At 48.1% G+C, this 22,835-nt stretch overlaps 1 protein-coding gene across 6 annotated transcripts in view; it reads right to left on the reverse strand.

The window, feature by feature from the left end:
• Window positions 1-22,812, reverse strand: part of MCM3AP (minichromosome maintenance complex component 3 associated protein) — a 56,538-nt gene extending 33,726 nt beyond the window's left edge. Inside the window, exons 1-14 of one of the 6 annotated variants that reach the window (XM_035283017.3) lie at window positions 22,710-22,812; window positions 22,304-22,354; window positions 20,403-21,715; window positions 19,636-19,859; window positions 17,535-17,613; window positions 17,038-17,182; window positions 14,793-14,983; window positions 11,401-11,540; window positions 9,225-9,422; window positions 8,083-8,351; window positions 4,700-4,862; window positions 4,354-4,452; window positions 1,043-1,203; window positions 31-272 (exon numbers count right to left, since the gene is read on the reverse strand). In XM_035283017.3, coding sequence (XP_035138908.3) covers window positions 31-272; window positions 1,043-1,203; window positions 4,354-4,452; window positions 4,700-4,862; window positions 8,083-8,351; window positions 9,225-9,422; window positions 11,401-11,540; window positions 14,793-14,983; window positions 17,038-17,182; window positions 17,535-17,613; window positions 19,636-19,859; window positions 20,403-21,624 — 3,133 coding nt within the window. In that variant the 5' untranslated portion in view covers window positions 21,625-21,715; window positions 22,304-22,354; window positions 22,710-22,812. The remainder of the gene's footprint in view (window positions 1-30; window positions 273-1,042; window positions 1,204-4,353; window positions 4,453-4,699; window positions 4,863-8,082; window positions 8,352-9,224; window positions 9,423-11,400; window positions 11,541-14,792; window positions 14,984-17,037; window positions 17,183-17,534; window positions 17,614-19,635; window positions 19,860-20,402; window positions 21,716-22,303; window positions 22,355-22,709) is intronic. The other 5 variants (XM_035283018.3, XM_035283020.3, XM_035283021.3 and 2 more) reach the window with 5 other exon arrangements.
• Window positions 22,813-22,835: the final 23 nt, after the last annotated feature.

Below are 22,835 nucleotides of genomic sequence, written 5' to 3' on the forward strand. Positions count from 1 at the left end.
TCCCCTCACTACGACTGCAGCTTCACTCACCAGCTGTATCCGAGCCGGGTCTCTGGGTGCTGACGGGCAGCTCTGTGGCCAGGCTCTCCCCAACGTACTTGTTCTGGGAGTTGAAGCTGCACACAGGGGTGTGACGAGGGACGGGGGGCAATGGCCCTCCATTCACAATTTCCCCAATGGACACCGTCAGCTTCCTGGTAATAAACACCGACTTCCTGGTCTTGGATAATCCCTCCGGTTCCAGAAAAGCAGACCGGTTCAGCTCCACACAGCTACCCAGGACACAAGAAGACACCAGAGGGCTGTCACCAGGGAAGAAGACAGCTTTGCCCTCAGTGCCCTGGTGAGTGCTGCAAGCTGTCAGGCGTCCCACAGCCACGTGTAAAGAACAGAAAGCAGAGGCCCGGGTCCCATGGCCACCCATCCTGGAGCCTCTGCAGGTCCCTGGAACCACTGGGCCCAGTGAGTTAACAGACACATGCTGACTCACTCCGGCCTCCTGGCTGGCTCACCCAAAGCCGCCTGTTTTGTGGAGACAGACCGGGAAGGAGGAGACAGGCCGGGGGCAGGTGAGGAGGTACAGGAGGCAGGGTGGGGAACCCAGCAGTGGGTGTTGAGGGTAAGCTGCCAGTGTCTGACAGTGAGTCTCATCCTGGTCTTAAAAGACACTGACTGCTCAGTAACAGAGAAGACTCTGGCCTGGCCTGTGGTGCCTCCATCCCAGCTGTCAGAGGTTGCCTGTCACCGCTGGCAAAGGGAAATAATAACCCCTAACCTTTATCTTTAGTTTCGCTGACAACTCATGCAAAGGACTGATTTTCGAGTCAACAAGGAACTTGGTCTGAGCCCTCAATGGGCTGACAGCCAGGGTGTTGCAACACCCCCAGCCATTCTGAGCCTCATGTGTTCACCTGTACGGGAGAGGAACACACCTTCTCTCCAAGCCAGGCAGGCAGGCAGGCAGGCAGCCCCCCATGGCCCTTTATCAGAATTCAAAAGGAAACAGGAGAGAGGAGCCTGCAGTTCCACGGTCAGCTCTCACCCGTCAGAAATGGTGAGGCCGTGGCAGGTGAGGAAGTCAGTCGCCTCTTCGCAGTCTTGGAACAGCAGCATGCGCACCACGCCATCCAGGGGAAAGAGGGTAGATCGCTGTGTGCTCACCGTGTATGCGAAGTTGAGTGCCCGGAGAGCATCCTTGCGGATCTGAAAGGAGCAGCCAATCACTGCAGTCTCAGAGAAAGGTCCAATCAGACAAATGCAGTCAGCCTGTGACCACAGGAACGGCCAGCATGGGGACACGGGCTCCTCCTGGGGCTCAGCCCACCAGAAGGCACTCTGGCAACATAGAATGACCCAAGCTTAGAGATGGCAGGCGGTCTGCTCAGTGGCGATGCTCAGGAATGCAGGCCAAGCAAACACTCTCACAGAGAAGAGGCTGGGAAGGTTTTATTTAGAAGAAAAATCATGAAACAAACCTTCCACCAACAAGGCCAGGTGAAGTCATCTATGCAGCATCCACTCGACATGAAGGTGCTGCAGAGGACCGTAGGAGACTACGGAATGCCAGGAAGAAATGAATCACGGCGTTACAACAAAAGCCTTAAAAAAAAAAGGAGGCCAGGTGCGGTGGCTCATGTCTGTAATCCCAGCACTTTGGGAGGCCAAGGTGGGAGGATCACTTGAGCCCAGGAGTTCAAGACCAGCCTGAGCAACATAGCTACACCCTATTCTCCACAAAACATAACTTTTTTAAATTGGTGGGGTATGGTGGCATGCACCTTTGGTCCCAGCAACTAAGGAGGCTAAGGTGGGAGGATGGCTTGAGTCCAAGAGGTCGAGGCTGCAGTGAGCCCTGATCACACCACTGCACTCCAGCCTGAGTGACAGAGTGAGAACCAGTCTCCAAAAAAAAGACAATAGGGCTGTGTGCCGAGGCTCACACCTGTAATCCCAGCACTTTGGGAGACCAGGCGGATCACATGAGGTCAGGAGTTCAACACTAGCCTGGCCAACATGGTGAAACCTGGTCTCTACTCCAACAATACAAAAATTAGTTGGGTGTGGTGGTGGGAGCCTATACTCCCAGCTACTCGGGAGGCTGAGGCAGGAGAACCACTTCAACCCAGGAGGTGGAGCCTGCAGTGAGCCAAGATGGCACCACTGCACTACAGCCTGGGTGACAGAGTGAGACTCCATCTCAAAACAATAAATAAAAAGTTAAAATGACAAAGGAAAAACATAAAAATGCTAACAAAAATTATGCTTGGGTGCTGGGGCTTTGGTGACTAAGCTATTAGTCCTCTTCCAATGTTCTTTAATTCAAGCAACACTGACTGAGCGTTTGGCCTGTGCCTGGTACTGTCGTTCTTAATGCTGAGAATACAATGGTGAACAAAACAAAGTCCCTGTCCCCACGTAGCGGACATGCTAGGGAAGAGAACAATGCCACAGAAAATGAACACATACAATACACAGAACGGCGATCTAGCACGGCAAATGGACGGGAGCAGAGAGCGCCGGCGGAGGCCTACCGAGGGCAGCAGCCAGGCCCCGTCTTGCCTCGGGGAAGTGCTGAGTTCAGACACACAGGGGCTCAGGCTGGAGCTGACAGCACCATGCGGCTTCCTGAGTGGGAACAGCAGTGGGAACAGCAAGCTCAAAGCCTCTGAGCAGGGGTGCACGGGGCTGCGGGGACAGGCGGGTCTCTGTGCACCACTGCTGGTGAAAACAGGTTTTCCACAGAAAAACACTTGAATCATCTCTTTTGTTTAAAGTTATTAAAAATGGCCAGGCACAGTGGTTCACACATGTGATCTCAGCACCTTGGGAGGCCAAGGCAGGCAGATTACTAAGGTCAGGTGTTCAAGATCAGCCTGGCCAACATGGCAAAACCCCGTCTCTATTAAAAATACAAAAATTAGCTGAACATGGTGGCACATGCCTGTAATCCCAGCTACTTGGGAGAGAGGCTGAGGCAGGAGAATTGCTTGAACCTAAGAGGCAGAGGTTGCAGCGAGCCAAGACTATGCCACTGCACCGCAGCCTGGGCACCAGAGCGAGACTCTGTCTCAAAATAAGTAAATGAAGTTATTAAAATTGGTCAACATTCTACTAACAATCATCATATATATAGTATTAACTGTAAGTCTTATTTTATTTTTATTTTTTTTGACAGAGGGTCTCTGCTGCCCAGCAGATCTTGGCTCACTGCAGCCTCAACCTCCCAGGTTCAAGCGATCTTCCCACCTCAGCCACCTGAGTAACTGGGACTACAGGAGTGTACCACCACACCTGCCCAGCTGTTTCTTTTATTCTTAGTACAGACGGCGCCTCCCTATGTTGGTCCTCAATTCCTGAGCTCAAGTGGTTCTCCCACCTCAGCCTCCCGAGGTGCCGGATGACAGGGGTGAGCCAAAGCACCCAGCCCGTGCCAACTACAAGCGGCAAGTTCAGGAAAACCTTCCCATTTGCTCCAGAACGTCAGCTGTCTGGCAACCTGCAGACCTGACGACAAGGAGTCTCTGACTGTGACATCACTGTGTGTTTAGTGAGTTTACAGGAGGCCCTGATGTGTGACCAAAGAAATTATCTGGAGCCACGGACAGACGGACCTAGGCAGGTCCTGAGGTTTCCCAGGCACCACCCTCCCCACGCAGTGGCCACTGCGGGCTTGTGGCCACCTCCTTGAACCCACTGCCAGAGTGGGCAGCACAGTGTGTGCGAGGTGAGGTGGTGGGTTCAAGGTGACCCTCTGTAAGGCAGGCAGCAGTCCTGGTCACATCTCCCTGAACTGATACAGGGGGGCCTAGAATGGCAGGTGCCACAGGGGCTGCTCTGCCTTCATCCCCGAGTCCCATGGAACTGAAACAAAAGGACCAAGTGGAAACCCTGAGACGCTGAGTTTCCTCTGTGCAAACCTCAGGGGAGGGACCAGCCTTCCCACTGTTCTGCAGCCCCAGCACACGGCAAAGCACAGACACTGAGGCACCAACTGAAATAAACTTAGCACCATCAGCCTTACTCCAGAAACTGAAATTTAAAATATGAAGAATTTCAAAGTCAGGGATTTTGTTCATAGAGATGAGATTTCTGCTTTTTAGTTAGTTTTCATGGATGATGATAGTGCTGAATTCAAACTCTTGTTCTAAAAAGACTTTTTTTTTTTTTTTTTTGAGACAGAGTCTGGCTCTGTCACCCAAGTTAGAATGCAGTGGTGCGACCTTGGCTCAGTGCAACCTCCGCCTCCCGGGTTCAAGCAATGCTCCTGCCTCAGCCTCCCGAGTAGCTGGGACTACAGGCACCTGCCCCCACACTCAGCTGATTTTTGTATTTTTAGTAGAGACAGGGTTTTACCATATTGGCCAGGATGGTCTTGAACTCCTGACCTTGTGATCCGCCTGCCTTGACCTCCCAAAGTGCTGGGATTATACAGGCATGAGCCACCAAGCAGGGCTGTAAAGAGATTTTTCTTATCTGAACCATAGAACAGTATTTTCCATTGCACAGCCTTTCCGGATGGTGACCACGTGCTATCCCTATTAAACAGGGCAACACTAGAAACCCCTCCGTGGGGCTGCCGCAAGGACAACACAGCCTCATCCTGAGACCTGCTTGGAAAAGCTTGGAAGAGAAAAGCACTCAAATAGCACAGGAACAACCTGCTTTCTACCAACTCTGCAAGCTCAGCTCATTTACTCACCTGATTAAAGTAACAGTGTAAAAGACAAGCATTCAGGTAAGAAGCTGACTGGACCAGTTTGAAAAATCTCACAAAATTATTACTGTTCAACGCAGCAAAAGCCTGAACAGCAAATTTCACCTCGAAGGAGTTTCTAACATCAGGATGGAACTGCTGTACTTCTCTGTCAATTAAAGGAGAGAGAAGGGGTTGGAATGTTATTTTTCATAAGACAAAATTTTCATAAAGATAGATATAATAAATAACAGATTTCATAGGCCAGATTCTTGGGAGGCCAAGGTGGGAGGACCGTTTGAGCCCAGGAGGTCGAAGCTGCAGTGAGCTGAGAGCACATCACTAAACTCCATCCTGGGTGACAGAGCAAGATCCTGTCTCACGTAGTAATGATATTAGATTTCAACCATACTGAGAAGGAGAGTCTTGCTGGTGAAACACGCCACTAACTTCATAGTTTACTAACTTCAAAGCTACCACGCTTGGGCTGGTTTGATAGACAAAGGTCTCTTTCAAAAACATAATGAACAGAATAAACAAATTCAAGAAGCAATTTAGCCATCAGTTACCAAAAAGTTACTTTAAAGTAACGCCAACTGGTAAGGCCTAAGAAAACAGAAAACTTAACTCTTCGTTTAGAAATGTATTGATTTTCACTGAATTATTCATGATGGGAAACAAACGCTTATCACAAATAAAAAGACAATACGGCCATTCTCCATAACCAGTTTATCCACATGGCTTAATTTTATTTATTTTCTTTGGAAACAGAGTCTTGCTCAATCGCCCAGGCTACAGTGCAGTGGCACGATCATGGCTCACTGCAGCCTCAACCTCCTGGCCTTAAGCAATCCTCTCATCTCAGCCTTCCAAAGTGCTATGAGGCCATGGGCCACCACACCTGGTTTTTTTTTTTTTTTTTGAGATTGGGTCTTATGGCAGGGCATAGTGGCTCACGCCTGTAATCCAAGCACTATGGAGGCCAAGGCGGGCAGATAACCTGAGGTCGGGAGTTCAAGACCAGCCTGACCAACATGGTGAAATCCTGTCTTTAAATAAATAAAAATGAAGAAAAAAAAAGAGATCGGGTTGGAAGTCGGAGGTGGGCGGCGGCTGGGCGCAAAGTAGAGAGCAGTCCCTAGTTTAAGCCTTTCCGTCGCCCTCCGGCACTGCCAGTACCACGGACTCCACCCTGCCGCGGACCCTTGGCGATGCTGTGCAGCTGCCACTCGACCAGCCATTTTTCAGCTCCTATGAACAACGCTGTGCCGAGACCAGCTCAGCCTCGGAGACCCCAACTCATGTGGCACTGAAGGAATTAAGAAACAGACACTGAGATAGCAAAAGGAATGAAATGAAGGTACTACGTTGAAATACATCCTGCAGGCCAAGCGTGGTGGCTCAAGCCGGTAATCCCAGCACTTTGGGAGGCCGAGGCGGGTGGATCATGAGGTCAAGAGATGGAGACCATCCTGGTCAACATGGTGAAACCCCGTCTCTACTAAAAATACAAAAAATTAGCTGGACATGGTGGCGCGTGCCTGTAGTCCCAGCTACTCAGGAGGCTGAGGCAGGAGAATTGCTTGAACCCAGGAGGCAGAGGTTGTGGGGATCCGAGACTGCGCCATTGCACTCCAGCCTGGGTAACAAGAGTGAAACCCCGTCTCAAAAAAAAATACTACAAAAAAGGAAGGAGAAGGAGAAGGAGAAAAAGGAGGAGGAGGAGGAAGGAGAAGAGGAGGAGGAGGAGGAGAAGGAAGAGGAGGAGGAGGAGGAGGAGAAGAACAAGAACAAGAACAAGAAGAACAGGAACAAGAACAAGAACAAGAAAGAAAAAGAAAGAAAGAAAGACCTATTGTTGTACCCGAGCGAGTCAAAGAATGCACCACACTCTGAAAAAAAAAAGAAAGAGATAGCGTCTTCCTTTGTCCCCCACACTGGAGTGCAGTGACATGATCACAGCTCATGGCAGCCTTGACCTCCTGGGCTCAAGGGACCCTCTCATCTCAGCCTCCCCAGTAGCTGGAACTACAGGCCTATACTACCACGCCTGGCTTTTTTTTTTTTTTTTTTTTTTGGGTAGAGTAGGGTCTCACTATGTTGCCCAGGCTATATAAGGCTTAATTTTAACATCTAAAATTGGCAGGGCACGGTAGCACATGCCTGTAATCCTAACACTTTGGGAGGCTGAGGTGGATGGATCACCTGAGGTCAGGAGTTCCAGACCATCCTGGCCAACATGGCAAAATCCCATCTCTACTAAAAATACAAAAAAGTTAGCCAGGCATGGTGGTATGCGCCTCTAATTCCAGCTACTTGGAAGGCTGAGGCAAGAGAATCGCTTGAACCTCGGAGGCAGAGGTTGCAGTGAGGCGAAATCCAGCCTGGGCAACAGAGCAGGACTCAGTGTCAAAAATAAAATAAAAATTTAAAATCATTCACACATCTAGATATTCTTCCACACAGTTCTTAAAGAAAATACAAAGCTAAAAAAATGAATTTCAGCATCAATAGGGAAATTTCAGAACTAAAGAGGACACTGCCCACCATCAAGTCCAGTTCGACACCACCACAGCTAGGCATGGTGACTCATGGCTGTCATCCTAGCACTTTGGGAGGCTGAGCGGGCGGATCACGAGGTCAGGAGTTCAAGACCAGCCTGGCCAACATGGTGAAACCCCATCTCTACTACAATAACACAAAAAACAGCTGGGCAGGGTGGCTCATGCCTGTAATCCCAGCTACTCAGGAGGCTGAGGCAGGAGAATTGCTTGAACCGGGACTCGGGAGGTGGAGGTTGCAGTGAGCCGATATAGGACCACTGCACTCTAGCCTGAGCTACAGAACGAGATTCCATCTCAAAAAAATTAAAAATAAATAAAAACACCACCACAAGCGGGGGCCAGAGAGCTTGTCAGACTTCTCAATGATGGATCAGACCAGGGTTTTAAATTCATTCATTCTTACTGCCCCATTGTTAGCATTTTGTTTCACACAATTTTTTTCCTCTCTTCTTATTTGGATCTTTGACAAAACTATCTGGGAACAGGGAGCTGCTAACAACCCTGCAGGACAGCTGAAACTCCCTCTCCTGGTTCACTCACCTGTCTCGCTAGGAGGATTCCTTCCTCATGTCTCTCACTGGTGAGGAGAAACAGTTCTCGGAAGCGAGCATGTGGGGCCTACATCAGATGTGCCGGTCCCGTGCACAACCCCATCGCTCTTCCCCCAGCTCAGCTCAGCAGACTGCACAGCGAGACCAAGACTCCTCCTATCATCCCAACACCTGCTGCCAGAGAGATCGCAGCACTATCGCTACTGCCAATCCCGAAAGCTCTTCTCCTGCTTAAAGCCTGCCTTTGCAGACAAATTTGAATGTGGAAATTCACCTTAGAATGTCTCCCTTGTTGAGACTGAGCAGAACATTGTAGCCCTGGAACTCCGCTTCGCTGGCACAGAAGATGCCCTTGTTTCTCAGGTCCTGGTACATCTCCTTCAGGCTCTGCAGGCACTTGGTCAGGTTCTCATTATTGATCTTAGCATCAAAGGAAGACATAGGCTCCTCACACATGAAGTGGGCACAGTGGATGTGAAATCGGGTGCACTTCTCAATCAGGGACACCGTCAGCGGGTCACAGAGGTGCTGCTGCGTGATATCCTGGCCACAGGCGAGGGGGAGGATCATACACACATTCCCATGCAGAGAGTCAGCTATGAGAAAGATCATGCTATGACCTCAATTTCTCACATTTCAATATGAAACGAAGCCCATGATGCACGTTTTAATAGACTTTGTAGTGATTTGAATAAAAGTACTTGTTTTTTCTTGAGACAGGGTCTTGCTGTCACCCAGGCTGGAGTGCAGTGGTGCGGTCTTGGCTCACCACAACCTCCCCCTCCCGGATTCAAGCAATTCTCCTGGCTCAGCCTCTTGAGTAGCTGGCACTTTATAGGTGTGTACCACCATACCCGGCTAATTTCTTTTTTTTTTTTTTGAGACAGAGTCTAGCTCTGTCATCCAAGCTGGAATACAGTGGCATGACCTCAGCTCACTGCAACCTCCACCTCCCAGGTTCAAGTGATTCTCCTGCCTCAGCCTCCTCAGCAGCTGGGATTGCAGGTGCCTACCACCACACACGGCTAATTTTTTGTAGAGATGGGTTTTCACTGTGTTGGCCTGGCTGTTCTCGAACTCCTGACCTCGTGAACCGCCCACCACGGCCTTCCAAAGTGCTGGGATTACAGCCATGAGCCACCATACCTAGCCACACCCAGCTAATTTTTGTATTTTCAGTAGAGACTGGGATTCACCATGTTGGCCAGGCTGGTCTCAAACTTATGACCTCAGGTGATCCACCCACCTCGGCCTCCAAGAGTGCTGGGATTACAGGTGTGAGCCACTGCACCCTGCCCATGAAGGTATACTTTTATTACAGATAAAATACGTAACTGAGTAAAATAATAAAAACTATCAGTGTGACTTTGAAATTTGCATGCATTTTTTAGTGTCCAGGTTGGAAGCCGCCTATACCTTCCGTATGCCACGTGTGCGGTTCCAAACGAAGTCGTACCAGTCCCGCAGGCTGCCCTCCTTCTGATCCATGATCTGGGTCACCAGGTAATCCATAGTCCTGCTGAGCACTGCCAAGGGCCGCAGCTCGTGGGGCAGAGGCTCCTCCTGATCAGCTGAGGACCGGCTGTACTCTTTCACGGCTGCTGCATGGTCCACCTAGGGACACAAAGCAGAGATGGGCTGCCCATGAGAAACATCTTGGGCCAGGCACGCTTATGCCTGAAAATGAGGGAAAATCACATACATGCCCACACAGATCAATATTTGAGAACATAATTTTTTTTTTGAGAACACATTTTTTTCAACATAAATTTCTTTTAAAAAGTGACAGAATTCAAAGGCAAAATACATTGAGAAATTTGATTTGGCAAATACCACAAGGAGTTAAGACAGCAGTGTGTCATGACAAACGGGAGGAATGTAGATGAAGGCACATCTGCACGCGCCAAAGCAGAGACAGGACAGGGAAGGGCCTCAAAGCACTGAACAGGTCTCAGCGCTGCTCACACAGCAGCTGAAGTCTACACAGACCAGAAGTGAAACAGAGACAGGCAGTGAGGACTGTTGAGGGCACAGCAGGAGGGGCCAGCTGCTCATCTGGGGCCTGGAGCTGCATCTCCCACCTCAAAAGGAGGTTGACAACATGGCCAAGAGGAGACGCAGAGACATCCGCAGGATGAGGCCCTGAGCATGTACTTTCTCCTGCAGCAGGGGCCCCACACCTGCTGCTGGTCTGGGGACACTGCACTGGGTGAAGGGTGTATAAAGCCACCAGCCAGAAAGAGAAAGAGAAGCCCACAAGCAAAATTCACAAAGTGCAAAGGATCTAAATTGGTGCAGCTTCCTAGGGAAGCAACTGGGGAAGATACACGGATAATCTTCGGGAAAGGTCAAAGCCTCCAATGCAGTAATTTAATTCCTAGGGTCTGAACAAAGTAATCTCAACACCAGAGAAACACACAAGACGCCAACTCATGTTATTCAAAGAACTAACAATTTACAAACAGCCTATGACAGAGCTACTGATAAAATGTGCTGTCATTTCTACATGCTCGTAGTTCAGCATAACAAAAGAAAATGTTCATGACATAATTTTAAGTGGGAAAGATACACATAAAATTATATCCAGAATATATTCCTGAATGTGCAAAACATAAGCATAGAAAAGGATAAGAATGATTGTAAAAAGAAAAAAGCTGAATGTGGTGGCTCACGCCTGTAATTTCAGCACTTTGGGAGGCGAAGGCAGGTGGATCACTTGAGCTTAGGTGTTCAAGACCAGCCTGGGCAACACGGCATGACCCCATTGCTACAAAAAAATAAAACAATAACTGGACATGGTGGACCATGCCTGTAATCCCAGCTACTCAGTAAGCTGAGTGGGAGGATCACCTGAGCCTGGGAAGTCGAGGCCACAGTGAGCCATCGTTGCACCGCTGCTCTCCAGCTAACGTGAAAGAATAAAGTCCTGTTTCTAAATGAATAAATATTTGAAAAACAACTCTATTTAAACAAACTTGCAGCAAGTCAGGCATGCTGGCTCATGTCTGTAATCCCAGCACTTTGGGAGGCCAAGGCAGGTGGATCACTTGAAGTCAGAAGTTCGAGACCAGCCTGACCAACGTGGAGAAACCCTGTCTCTACTAAAAACACAAAAGTTAGTGGGCATGGTGGTGCATGCCTATAATATCAGCTACTCAGGAGGCTGAGGCAGGAGAATCACTTGAACCTGGGAAGCAGAGGTTGTGGTGAGCTGAGATCGCGCCATTGCACTTCAACCTGGGCAATAAGAGTGAAACTCCGTCTCAAAAAAAAAAAAAAAAATTTAAAAAAAAAAAAAGAAAGAAAAAAGTGAAACTCTGGCTCAAAAAAAAAAAAAAATTAAAAGAAAAAAGTGAAACTCTGGCTCAAAAAAAAAAAAACTTGCCTCTATAACTTATCATGTATAGGTACCAACTACAGAGTGAACATCTCATGATGCAAAAGAGCTGAATATGACTGTTAATGGCACAGATACCCAATAGCCTCTAAAACAAGCAAACACCTCAATCCAGTATGCACAGAATTACAAAAAAAGCCTCCTCTGCACAGCCTGCCTCCAGCCTCCACTCCGCGGGGAGACGCAGGGCTTTACCTGGTCAGTCCCAGGGATCACTTCAAACACGCTCAGCTGGCTTCGGGTCTCCCGCATGTACCGCTCCTTCTCGGGACACATATCCAAGCAGGTCCCAACGAAAGTCCTCGCTTTGTCCAGATCGGTTCTTTTCACCCGCGCTAAATGACGTCAAGTAAAAGGTAAGAACGTACCACACAGTTAGCATAAACCTACAGAAGTATACGCTCATAATGATAAAAAGAACTTAAAACTTAAAACACACCCACATTACAAAGGAAAAGAAAAATATCTGTTAAACTGTGAGCCTCAGAGAAAGAGGGCTTAGGGTCTATTCTGTCAGGGAGTGGGACACCAAAGCTCCCAAAGAACCCTGGGTCTGCCGCTCTCCAGCAGTCACAGACCCTCACAGCAGACTCTCCAGGAGTCACAGACCCTCACAGCAGACTAAAAGCAGGGACACAGCCTCACTTTCAACCAAAGTTTTTAACTCCTGTCATAACCTGAATGACAGACTCTCATGGTGCAGGATGTTTACTAGAAGGATTGACTCGTTACAACTGCAAATATTCCAAATACTGGCTGGGCACGGTGGCTCACGCCTATAATCCCAGCACTCTGGGAGGCCGAGGCAGGCAGATCACGAGGTCAGGAGATCAAGATCATCCTGGCCAACATGATGGTGAAATCCCGTCTCAAAAAAAAAAAAAAAAAAACCCAGATGCAGTGGCTCATGCCTATAATCCCAGCACTTTGGGAGGCTGAGGCGGGTAGATCACCTGAGGTCAGGAGTTCAAGACCATCCTGGTCAACATGAGGAAACCCTGTCTCTACTAAAAAAAAAATTAAAAAATTAGCCGGGCATGGTGATGGGTGCCTATAATCCCAGCTTCTCGGGAGGCTGAGACAGGAGAGTCACCTGAACACATGAGGCAGAGGTTGCGGTGAGCTGAGATTGTTATCATTGCACTCCAGCCTGGGCAACAAGAGTGAAACTCTGTCTTAAAAAAAAAAAAAAAACAAATATACCACTACTCTAAAACTCTCAAACAGTATTCATCATGACTTGAATGTAAGAATCACATAATGGAAGTTAACTGGGTTCTTACCTGAATAAGTAAACTGCTATGATTACACTTAGAATTAAATAGTTACAAATGTATCTAGCAAGTAAAAAGAAATGCAACAACTTCACAACTCAAAATATATACTTCTTGTTTTTATTCTAAAAAGTTCTATAACCTGAGCTTGGTGTAGTAGTGGCTCACGCCTATAATCCCAGCACTTTAGGAGGCCAAGGTGGATGGATCACCTGAGGTTGGGAGTTGAAGACCAGCCTGACCAACATGGAGAAACTCTGTCTCTACTAAAATAACAAATTAGGTCCAGTGTGGTGGCTCACGCCTGTAATTCCAGCACTTTGGGAGGCTGGGGCAGGAGGATCACCAGAGGTCAGGAGTTTAAGACCAGCTTTGCCAACATGGTGAAACACCATCTCTATTAAATATACAAAAATTAGCCAGGCATGGTGGTGGGCACCTGCAATCCCAGCTACTCAGGAGGCTGAGGCAGGAGAATTGCTTGAACCCGGGAGGGGAAGGTTGCAGTGAGGTGTGATCACACAACTACACTCCAGCCTGAACAGCAAAGCAAGACTCCATATGAAAAAAAAATACAAAATTAGTCAGGCATGGTGACACATGCCTACAATCCCAGCTACCTAGCTACTTGGGAGGCTGAGACAAGAGAATCACTTGAACCAGAGAGGTGAAGGTTAGCCAAGTTCGCACCATTGCACCCAGCCTGGGCAACAAAAGTGAAACTTCGTCCCCTCCCCCCCCCCCAAGAAAAAGAAAAATTCTAATACCTGGTGTACCACAACTGTAATCCCAGTACTTTGGGAGGCCGAGGAGGGCAGATTGTGAGGTTAAGAGTTCGAGACCAGCCTGGCCTACATGATGAAACCCCATCTCTACTAAGAATACAAAAATGAGCTGGGTATGATTGTATGCACCTGTAGTCCCAACTACTTGGGAGGCTGAGGCAGGAGAATTGGTTGAACCCAGGAGACGGAGAATGCAGTGAGCCAAGATCGCACCACTGCACTCGAGCCAGGGCAACAGAGCAAGACTCCATCTCAGGAGGAAAAAAAGAGAAAGAAAAATTCTAATACCTAATGATTTTATTTGGAATATAAAAATCACTATATCAATGACACAATGTATGATGGCAGCTTTTGTTACCATATAGTAAGGAAACACTGTGATTATTCTAATTATCCACAACTTTTAAAAAAGGGATAGCTGAATTTTTTTTTTTTTTTTTTTGAGACAGAGTCTCACCCTGCAGCCCAGGCTGGAGTGCAGTGGACAATCTCAGTTCACTGTAACCTCTGCCTCGAGGGTTCAAGCAATTCTCCTGCCTCAGCCTCCCAAGTAGCTGGGACTACAGGTGCACACCACCGTACCTAGCTAATTTCTGTTTTTTGTTTTTTGTTTTTTTCGTAAAGACGGGTTTTTGCCATGTTGGGCAAGCTGGTCTTGAACTCCTGACCTCAGGTGGTCCACACGCCTCAGCCTCCCAAAGTGCTGGGATTACAGGTGTGAGCCACTGTGCCTGACCCAGCTGAAATTTAAGACAAAAAAATTGGCAAAGAGGAGTACCTGTGTTTTTCCTTTTATTTTTGTTCCCTGCATGTATTTTCAGTGTTAATGGAATACTTTCTTTTTAGTAGGTAATACATTCACACAGTTCAACATTCCAATAGGGTAAGGATGTCCTGTCCGAGATGGAACACTACACCATAACCTCTGCCCTTCAGAAACCCACTCTCTTGGCCAGGCGTGGTGGCTCATGCCTATAATCCCAGCACTTTGGGAGGTGGATGGATCACCTAAGGTCGGGAGTTCCAGACCAGCCTGGACAACATAGTGAAACCCTGTCTCTACTAAATATACAAAAAATTCGCTGGGCATGGTGGCACATGCCGGTAATCCCAGCTACTCAGGAGGCCGAGGGAAAAGAATAGCTTGAACCCAGGAAGGGAGGTTTCGGTGAGCTGAGATCGCACCATTGCACTCCAGCCTGGGCAATAAGAGCGAGACTCATTGAAAAAAAGAAAAAAAAAAAAAAAAAAAGAAACCTGCTCCCTCTATAGACATGAGCCTATCCTTTGCCTGCTCCCACTACTATTTTACACACACATAAGCAAACATATTTGAACCTATATGTACACACACACAGAGCACTCACTCCAAGGAAGACTGGCCAACCATGAAGCTCAGACACAGCACATCACAGGCCCTGAGGCTCAACAGCAACAAAGCCCAGTGGAAAGAAGCTGCTCCCACTCTGATGGCACCCAAGAGGACGCCCTCCCAGGCCCCCAGAACCTCTGCCACCATGCATCATACCTTGCCGCATGATCCTGTCTCTCTGGTCAAGCAGGCGGTACTTCTCCTTGGACGTCTCAGCCACGGTGCCTATCAGGGCGCTGAGGGGGGGCACACATGGCCCAAGGCCCTCGGAGCCCTCAGAGCCTGAGTCAAAGGAGTCTCCCTCAAATTGGTGGGCCTTTAGGAGACTTGGCTTCTTCACTGGAGAGCTATAAAGTAAACACCACATTGAGGGCCCTTGTACCGGTAAGGCCTTTAGAGAATTTTCATTTCTGAATATATCCTCTCATCTTTCAAGATCTTCTGGTTCTCTGAAGTTGAGAAACTACAAGCACTAAAATGAGGGGTCTTGATAAAGATGGTGATAAGCACAAAAGTGTTATTCACATTATTCACTGACCTTAACATAATTTTGAAATATTTCATACTTTTGAAAAATAAAGATAGCCTGGGCAACATAGTGAGACCTCATCTCTACAAAAAACTGAAAAATTAGTCAGGCATCTGGCATGTGCCTATAGTCCCAGCTACTCAGGAGGCTGGGGTGAGAGGCTTGCTTCAGTCTGGCAGGCGGAGGGTGCAGCGAGCTGAAATTGCACTGCTGCACTCCAGCCTGGGCAACAGAGCAAGACTCCATCCTTACCACCCCTCCAAAAAAACAAGACAGGCTCACACAGCTGAAAGGAACACTTACAGATAGAAATGAAACTCGCATGAAAAACACCTTTAATATAAGTATTATGCCTACGTGTTTTAAAACAGAAATTTATTTTGGTCTAAGGACATACTGAAAGGAATTGGGCATCCTCTCTCAGCTTCCCCATTTTCTGGCTTTCATCATTTTCTAAACTTGAATGTCAAAGCAGCACCTAAACTGTTCATCACAAAATGGGAAGTGAGAAAAATACATTGGCCAAAAGATAAAAAGACAGATTAAGCTGGAAACCTGTCAGAGTAGGCCTGGTGTGAAAAGGAAAAGCCTTTCAGAACAAGACAGCCAGGGGAGCGCACATCACACGCCAGCTCACACAACTAACATGGCCAACAGCATCTGTTTCACTGTGATAACCTGTACCTACAAAAAGTCATGCTGTCCTTCCTGTAGGAGACAGATTTTTAGTGGGGTGGGGGGAAGTCATGCTGGAAACTGCTGGAAGTAATTATTAAAAATGCACGGTGTGGCCAGGTGGGTGGCTCACACCTGTAGTCGGGAGTTCGAGACTAGCCTGGCCAACACAGTAAAACCCTGTCTCTACAAAAAAAACACAAAAATATTAGCCAGCATGGTGGAGCACCTGTAATCCCAGCTACTAGGGAGGCTGAGGCAGGAGAACTTCTTGGAACACAAGAGGCAGAGGTTGCAGTGAGCCAAGACTGCACCACCAAACTCTAGCGTGGGCAACAAAGACTCCCATCTCAAAAAAAAAAAAAAGAGGCCGGGTGCAGTGGCTCATGCCTGTAATCCCAGCACTTTGGGAGGCTAAGGCGAGTGGATCACCTGAGGTCAGGAGTTCGAGACCAGCCTGGCCAACATGGAGAGACCCCGTCTCTATTTAATAAAAATTAAACAAAAAAAAGAATGCATGGTTTATTACAGCCAGTTAGATGTCTTAAGGAAAAAAGTTATTGCTTATACGTTTACATGCCAAGTGGAACTGCACTCAACTGCAGTGGAATTCAGGACAAGTAAGGTGAGCGAGGAGATCTGCTACTACACCTTGTGAGGCAGGCAGCCACAGGGTGCCAGGCTGCAAGTGTCTGTCCCACAGAGCTGGCACTGTGTGTCCTAAGTGAGCAGCCTCCCCCGTTCTCCTGTGATAGCTGCTGTAGCTGAAAGGCCTTCACCAGCTACAGCAACTGTATGACGAGATTCTCCCATAGAAAATGCCGAGATGGAAACAAAAAAAAAAAGGCCAGCCCCAAAGGAAGGCTTTCTCAGCAACCTTGACCCTAGGGTATGTGAGAACAAGACAGGACAGTATCACTGCTCTCCACCTTCTCTGCAGCTGGCAGGTACCAGCGTCAGAAAATTCTCTCTCCTGGCTGGGAGCACCAGACCCACACAGACCCACCTCCACATGGCCCATTCTGGCTGGAGGGGCAGGCTCAGGAACCCCTGCCACTCGACCCCCAAGCATCCCTGACAACTGGCTCTTGTTTCCTTACACCCCCCCCCCAACCCTGCAGCCCCAACTCAGGTGTCACTGTAGGGCAGTATTTCCTGGTCCTTCCCAAATAAGGTCATTAGGAGGGGCCATCCCACCTTTTATTCAGCAGGCTGCTAGCACCAGCCCTCCCTGCAGCCTTGCCAAGAGGAGAGTGCTGAAACGGAGTGTCTTCCGGGCTCGGGCTGACTACAGCATCGCCAGGCTTCTTCTCCTTCAGGGAAAAGGGTTTCTTATTGGGGCCTGAGAACATATGAGGCAGAAAAGTTTATGCAATCACAGATCACCTGGTACTGGACTTTTTCACTTTGTTTTTGAGAAAGTAATATTCTTGTCATTGTCACAGGAGGTCAGAGAAGAGCCCGAGGAAATAACTGTGAAATGAAAATCCAGGCAGAGCCAGCCTCCCCCACTGGCTGGAGAAAGGGCCCACACTCCAAGGGTTTGTACAGAGCAAGAGAAACTGAAGAGAGGGCCACGCCACACACAGCGGCTCATGCCTGTAATCCCAGATCAGCCTGGGCAATGTAGTGAGATCTCATCTCTATTAAATTAATAAAAATACTTTTCTAAAAATTGAGAATTGAAAACTCACTTATTTTCTTCCTGTGCCAAAAGATCGCCATGTCTTTATGCAAACTTTTCCCCTTCTTTCTAGCCAGGGCTGCAGATGCCTAGAAAACAACCGCCAAGTGTAAGTACATCAGGAGACTAAAGGAAATGAGACTGAAAACTCAAATGCAGTGAGCAAAACGTCCATTCAATAGCACCAGGAGCCCCTGTCCTCTGTTCACCAGTGATACCTCCATCCCCCATCTGCTGCCTGCAGAGCCTTCAGCTGTGGCCGCAGAAGTCCACCTCCCTTACCTGTCTCACAAGCATCTATTTGCTCTGCTCTTTTTTTTAAATTAACAACTTTGCCTCAGAGAACTCACAAACTTGGCCTCTTCGGCATTTGCTGAGATGATTCTCACCAGCTAATTACATATACAGAAACAAATTTTTCGAAGTCATAATGAAGCATAAAAGAGAGCTGCAGAATAACACACCGAGATGCCATTTATCACAAAAAAGACACAAAACCAACCACATCTTAGTCTCCTTGTAGATACTCATAAAAATGTCTAGAAAAACACACACTACAGTAGGAGACTGGACTGCTCTTGGTAACAGGAGAGATGAGGGTATTCAGCTTTGTCTGTACCAATGAACTGCCTATAAAAGCAATGTATTTACATGTTAGCTCATAAAATATTTAATGTTCAGCTGGGAAAATGAGCACATTACAACAGGCAAAAAATGACTTTAAAAACAAATGAGAGGGCTAGACATGGTGGCTCATGCCTGTAATCCCAGCACTTTGGGAGGTCAAGGTGCATGGACCACTAAGGCCAGGAGTTCGAGACTAGCCTGACCAACATGGCGAAATCCTGTCTCCACTAAAAATACAAAAATTAGCCAGGCATGGTGGTGCACACACAATCCCAGCTACTTGGCAGGCTGAGGCAGGAAGAATCACTTGATCCCAGGAGACAGAGGTTGCAGTGAACCAAGATCGTGCCACTGCACTCCAGCCCGGGCAACACAGCGAGACTGTCTCAAAAAAAGAAACAAAAGCAACAACAACAAAAGGACTATGTAGTTAGAGCTACTCCAAAGCCTTTCGGAAGAACTTCACTTTACTCTGTAGTTAGAGCTACCCCAAAGCCTTTCGGAAGAACTTCACTTTACTCTGTAGTTAGAGCTACCCCAAAGCCTTTCGGAAGAACTTCACTTTACTCTGTAGTTAGAGCTACCCCAAAGCCTTTCGGAAGAACTTCACTTTACTCTGTAGTTAGAGCTACCCCAGAGCCTTTCAGAAGAACTTCACTTCATGGGAACAACTCTCCCAGCATTTCTAGAGCACTGTATTCTGCAGGGACATGGAATACCCCAAGTTATGAAATAAATAGTGCTATCCCAGCCTATCTTAAGAATAAGATACTTGGCTGGGCATGGTGGCTCACGCATCTTAATCCCAGCACTATGGGAGGCCAAAGTGGGTGGATCTCAAGATCAGGTGTTCAAGACTAGCCTAATCAATATAATGAAACACTGTCTCTACTACAAATAAATTAGCCAGGCATGGTGGCAGGTGCCTGTAATCCCAGCCACTCAGGAGGCTGAGGCAAGAAAATCACTTGAACCTGGGAAGTGGAGGTTGCAGTGAGCCAAGATCTTGCCACTGCACTCCAGCCAGGGCAACATGCAAGACCCCGTGTCAAAAAAAGAAGAATAAGATATTTCAGGCTGGGTGAAGTGGCTCACACCTGTAATCCCAGCACTTTGGGAGGCCAAGGTGGGCAGATCACCTGTCACCTGACCAACATGGAGAAACCCCATTTCTACTTAAAAAAAATACAAAACTAGCAGGACATGGTGGTGCATGCCTGTAATCACAGCTACTCGGGAGGCTGAGGCAGGAGAATTGCTTGAACCCAGGAGGCAGAGGTTTCAGTGAGCCAACATTGTGCCACTGTACTCCAGCCTGGACAACAATAGCGAAACTCCATCTCAAAAAAAAAAAATAATAATAAGATATTTAATTTCCCAATATTAAATAACTGATAAACCATGATGCCCCCCCCCCAAAAAAAACAAGTTTTACAGTGCCGTAGTTGAAATCTAGGGTAACACGGCAATACGGAAACACTCACATGATCAAAGAAATGTATCACTGCGAGCTTTTTGCTGCGCCTGGTGAAGATGCGCTGCACCTTGGCGATTTTGCCGAAATGGTTCTCCAGGACGGTTCTGCTGTTCAGGTAGTCAGGGATGTTCTTGCACTGGATTGCTGTGACTTCAGAGGGAGACAAGCCCCCAAGACTATCTGTGCTCTGGCTTCTTTTACTCTGATGCACAGGAGTTCCTCTTAAAGAATCTAGGGGTTCAGAGAATAGACACTTAAACCATCATATGTAACGCTAACAACAGGAGGCACCAACTGTGTAAAAGCAAAGGAAATGTTCACAGGTATAAGACCTGCTCCATACGACATGTAGCGTCCCTAACTTTTTTTTGTTTGTTTTGAGACAAAGTCTCGCCCTGTTGCCCAGGCTGGAGTGCAGTGGTGCGATCTTGGCACACTGCAACCTTTGCCTCCTGGGTTCAAGTGATTCTCCTGCCTTAGCCTCCAGAGTAGCTGGGATTACAGGTGCCCGCCACCACACCAGGCTAATTTTGGTATTTTTAGTAGAGGCGGGGTTTCACCATGTTGGCCAGGCTGGTCCTGAACTCTTGACCTCGTGATCCACCCACTTCAGCCTCCCAAAGTGCTGAGATTTTAAGCATGAGCCACCGCGCCCAGTCCAGAATCCCTAATGTTTATGGGAGACTTATCTGAAAAATCAAGCTAACACCCAGAGAGACTTATTGGGAAACTGCCAGCAGAATTTACACTATGTTCCACATTTTCAGAACTCACCTTCTTTTTTCTCTCTACTTTCAGTTTCTTCCTCTTTATTCAAACCTGGAATCCGGGAAGGTGCCAGGAGAGACTGACTCCCTCCTGGGGTAGCCATGTGGTCACTTTCTCCAGACTCAACAAAGCCAATGTCCTTTTTGGACTCCTTGCTGCCCAGGCGACCTACTTCTTTATTGCTTTTGAAAACATCCTGTATCGTCCGACCAAACAAAGTACCTCCCCGGGGTCTATTCAGGCGGACAGGTCGTTTATCTGGAGGATGATCCCCCCTGGACAGAGGATCAGAATCTTCTGCTATCTCATGGCCATGTCTCCTTGGGGAACGATCCTGGTCCTCCTTCCTTTTCAGGCCTTTCATTAGGCTGGGAGGTGGTTCCCCTTGGGAAACAGCTTCTTCACAGCCCTGCCTGACACCTGCTTTGCTGACCTGAAAGGGTTCACCCAAAACTGCAGCTGACGACACAGGGAAGCTACTGAAGCTATTATTAGAACTTCCAAAAACTGACTTAGGTCCTCTCTTCTCTTCCTCTACATTTGGGTTTGACAAAGCAGGGGTAAAAGCAGATAAGGAATTACTACTACTAACTGGTTTTGAAAAGGTAAAATTCGAGTTGGCAGCTGAACTACTTGTTACTTGAGGAAAAGAGAAAGGGGTCAGGCCTCCAGGTGCACTACTAATTGGGTGGGAAAATGTGAAAAACCCAGAAGCAATTTGGCTCTGGGTTTTCTCTGGCTCAGCATCAGTCCCCAATATTGGTTTGAACACTGCGTTTTCCAGAGGTTTAAAGCCGAATTCTGTTTTCCCAAAACCAGAACTCACTATGTCTCCAGCTTCTTGTCCAAAAGTAGAAGTGCTTGGGAAAGCCCCCACACTGGTGGGTGATTTAAAACTAAATCCTGGGTTTCCCAGCACAGATGAACTTGAAGGCCCAGAGGTAGCTACAAAGGTGGATGTGTGGTCAAGTCCAGAAAAGAGTCCAACAGTTGAGGTTTGGGTGAACCCTAATGTTTGCACTGAAGAGGAATGACTTACTCCAGGAGATGCTGGAAAGCTGGATAGCTGTGAAAATCCTGAGCTCTTCCCACATAAGGTACTGTTTTGTCCAAAAAGAGGTTGACCAAATCGAAACGGTGCCTTGGATGGGAATGCTGTTATGGAACTACTAGAAGATGCTGAAAAAGCACTAGGCTGCTGCCCACTGAAAGGATTAGTTGGGTTCATCTTCTGATCCAATTATTAGAAGGTAATAAGTATTACGTGTACGAAATTAATTGGCTTTCTGAAACAGTCTCCCCTTCCTCTTCATAACAAGCTGAAAGACAGAAGTTCAGATCATCACAGCTACGTTCTGCTACAAAATTAAGAGAGGAACTTTTGAACAAAGTCACGTAAAGATAACTATTTTCAAAGGACTATTATTTTCTGAGAGCCAATGGGTTCTTTTGTTGGAGGATGGCGTAGAGAGCGGTACAAATAATTACTTTGTTACAGAGGTTTAAAGCGTGATCCTTTAAGATTAAAAAAAAAAAAAAAGGCCGGGCGCGGTGGCTCATGCCTGTAATCCAGCACTTTGGGAGGCCGAGGAGGGTGGATCACGAGGTCAAGAGATCGAGACCATCCTGGTCAACATGGTGAAACCCCCGTCTCTACTAAAAATACAAAAATTAGTTGGACATGGTGGCGCGTGCCTGTAATCCCAGCTACTCGGGAGGCTCAGGCAGGAGAATTGCCTGAACCCAGGAGGCGGAGGTTGCGGTGAGCCGAGATCGCGCCATTGCACTCCAGCCTGGGTAACAAGAGAAACTCCGTCTCAAAAAAAAAAAAAAGCCACATCACTGCGTTGGTAAATTCATTAAAAACCTCCACTGGCAATAAGAAAATGAATGCTGTTCCTCCTTACGACTTAGAGATGAATCTCTCCCGAGTGCCTCCACTCGCTACAGCCGGAGAACTGGAATGTAACGCAGTCAGAACGTTAGCGTTTCGGGGTCTCCTCCCACCCGGCTTCCCTCAGGGCGGCTGGAGCGTTAAGCCCGTCTTCACGCATCCCTTTACCTCGCCCTGGCAACCCCCCCGCCCCCGGGGCGCTGCCACGGAGCTGCGGCCTGTCGGCGGGGACGGCGTGCCCGGGAAGCCTAATCTTCCACCCAGCACAGCCCGAAAAGGCGGAGGCCGCAGTCCCCGGGCTCGTCTAGGGCCGCCGACGACGCAACGCTCCCTTAGCGATAATGGGGAGGGCCCGGCGCGCGGAGCTGCGCGGGGGAAGGAAGCGTCGTCTCCGGCGCCTGCCCAACCCCCACGCTCACCGTCTCGCCGCTGGACCCCGGGGCCCGCGCAGCTCCCGGACCCCTACAAAGGACGAGAGGCGCAAGCCCCCAGCCTGTGGCCGCGACGCCTCCACTGCGCACTGGGGACGGAAAACGCGGCGGACC

The sequence above is a fragment of the Callithrix jacchus genome, chromosome 21 (genome assembly GCF_049354715.1).
Source record: "Callithrix jacchus isolate 240 chromosome 21, calJac240_pri, whole genome shotgun sequence".
NCBI classification, from domain to species: Eukaryota; Metazoa; Chordata; class Mammalia; order Primates; family Cebidae; genus Callithrix; species Callithrix jacchus.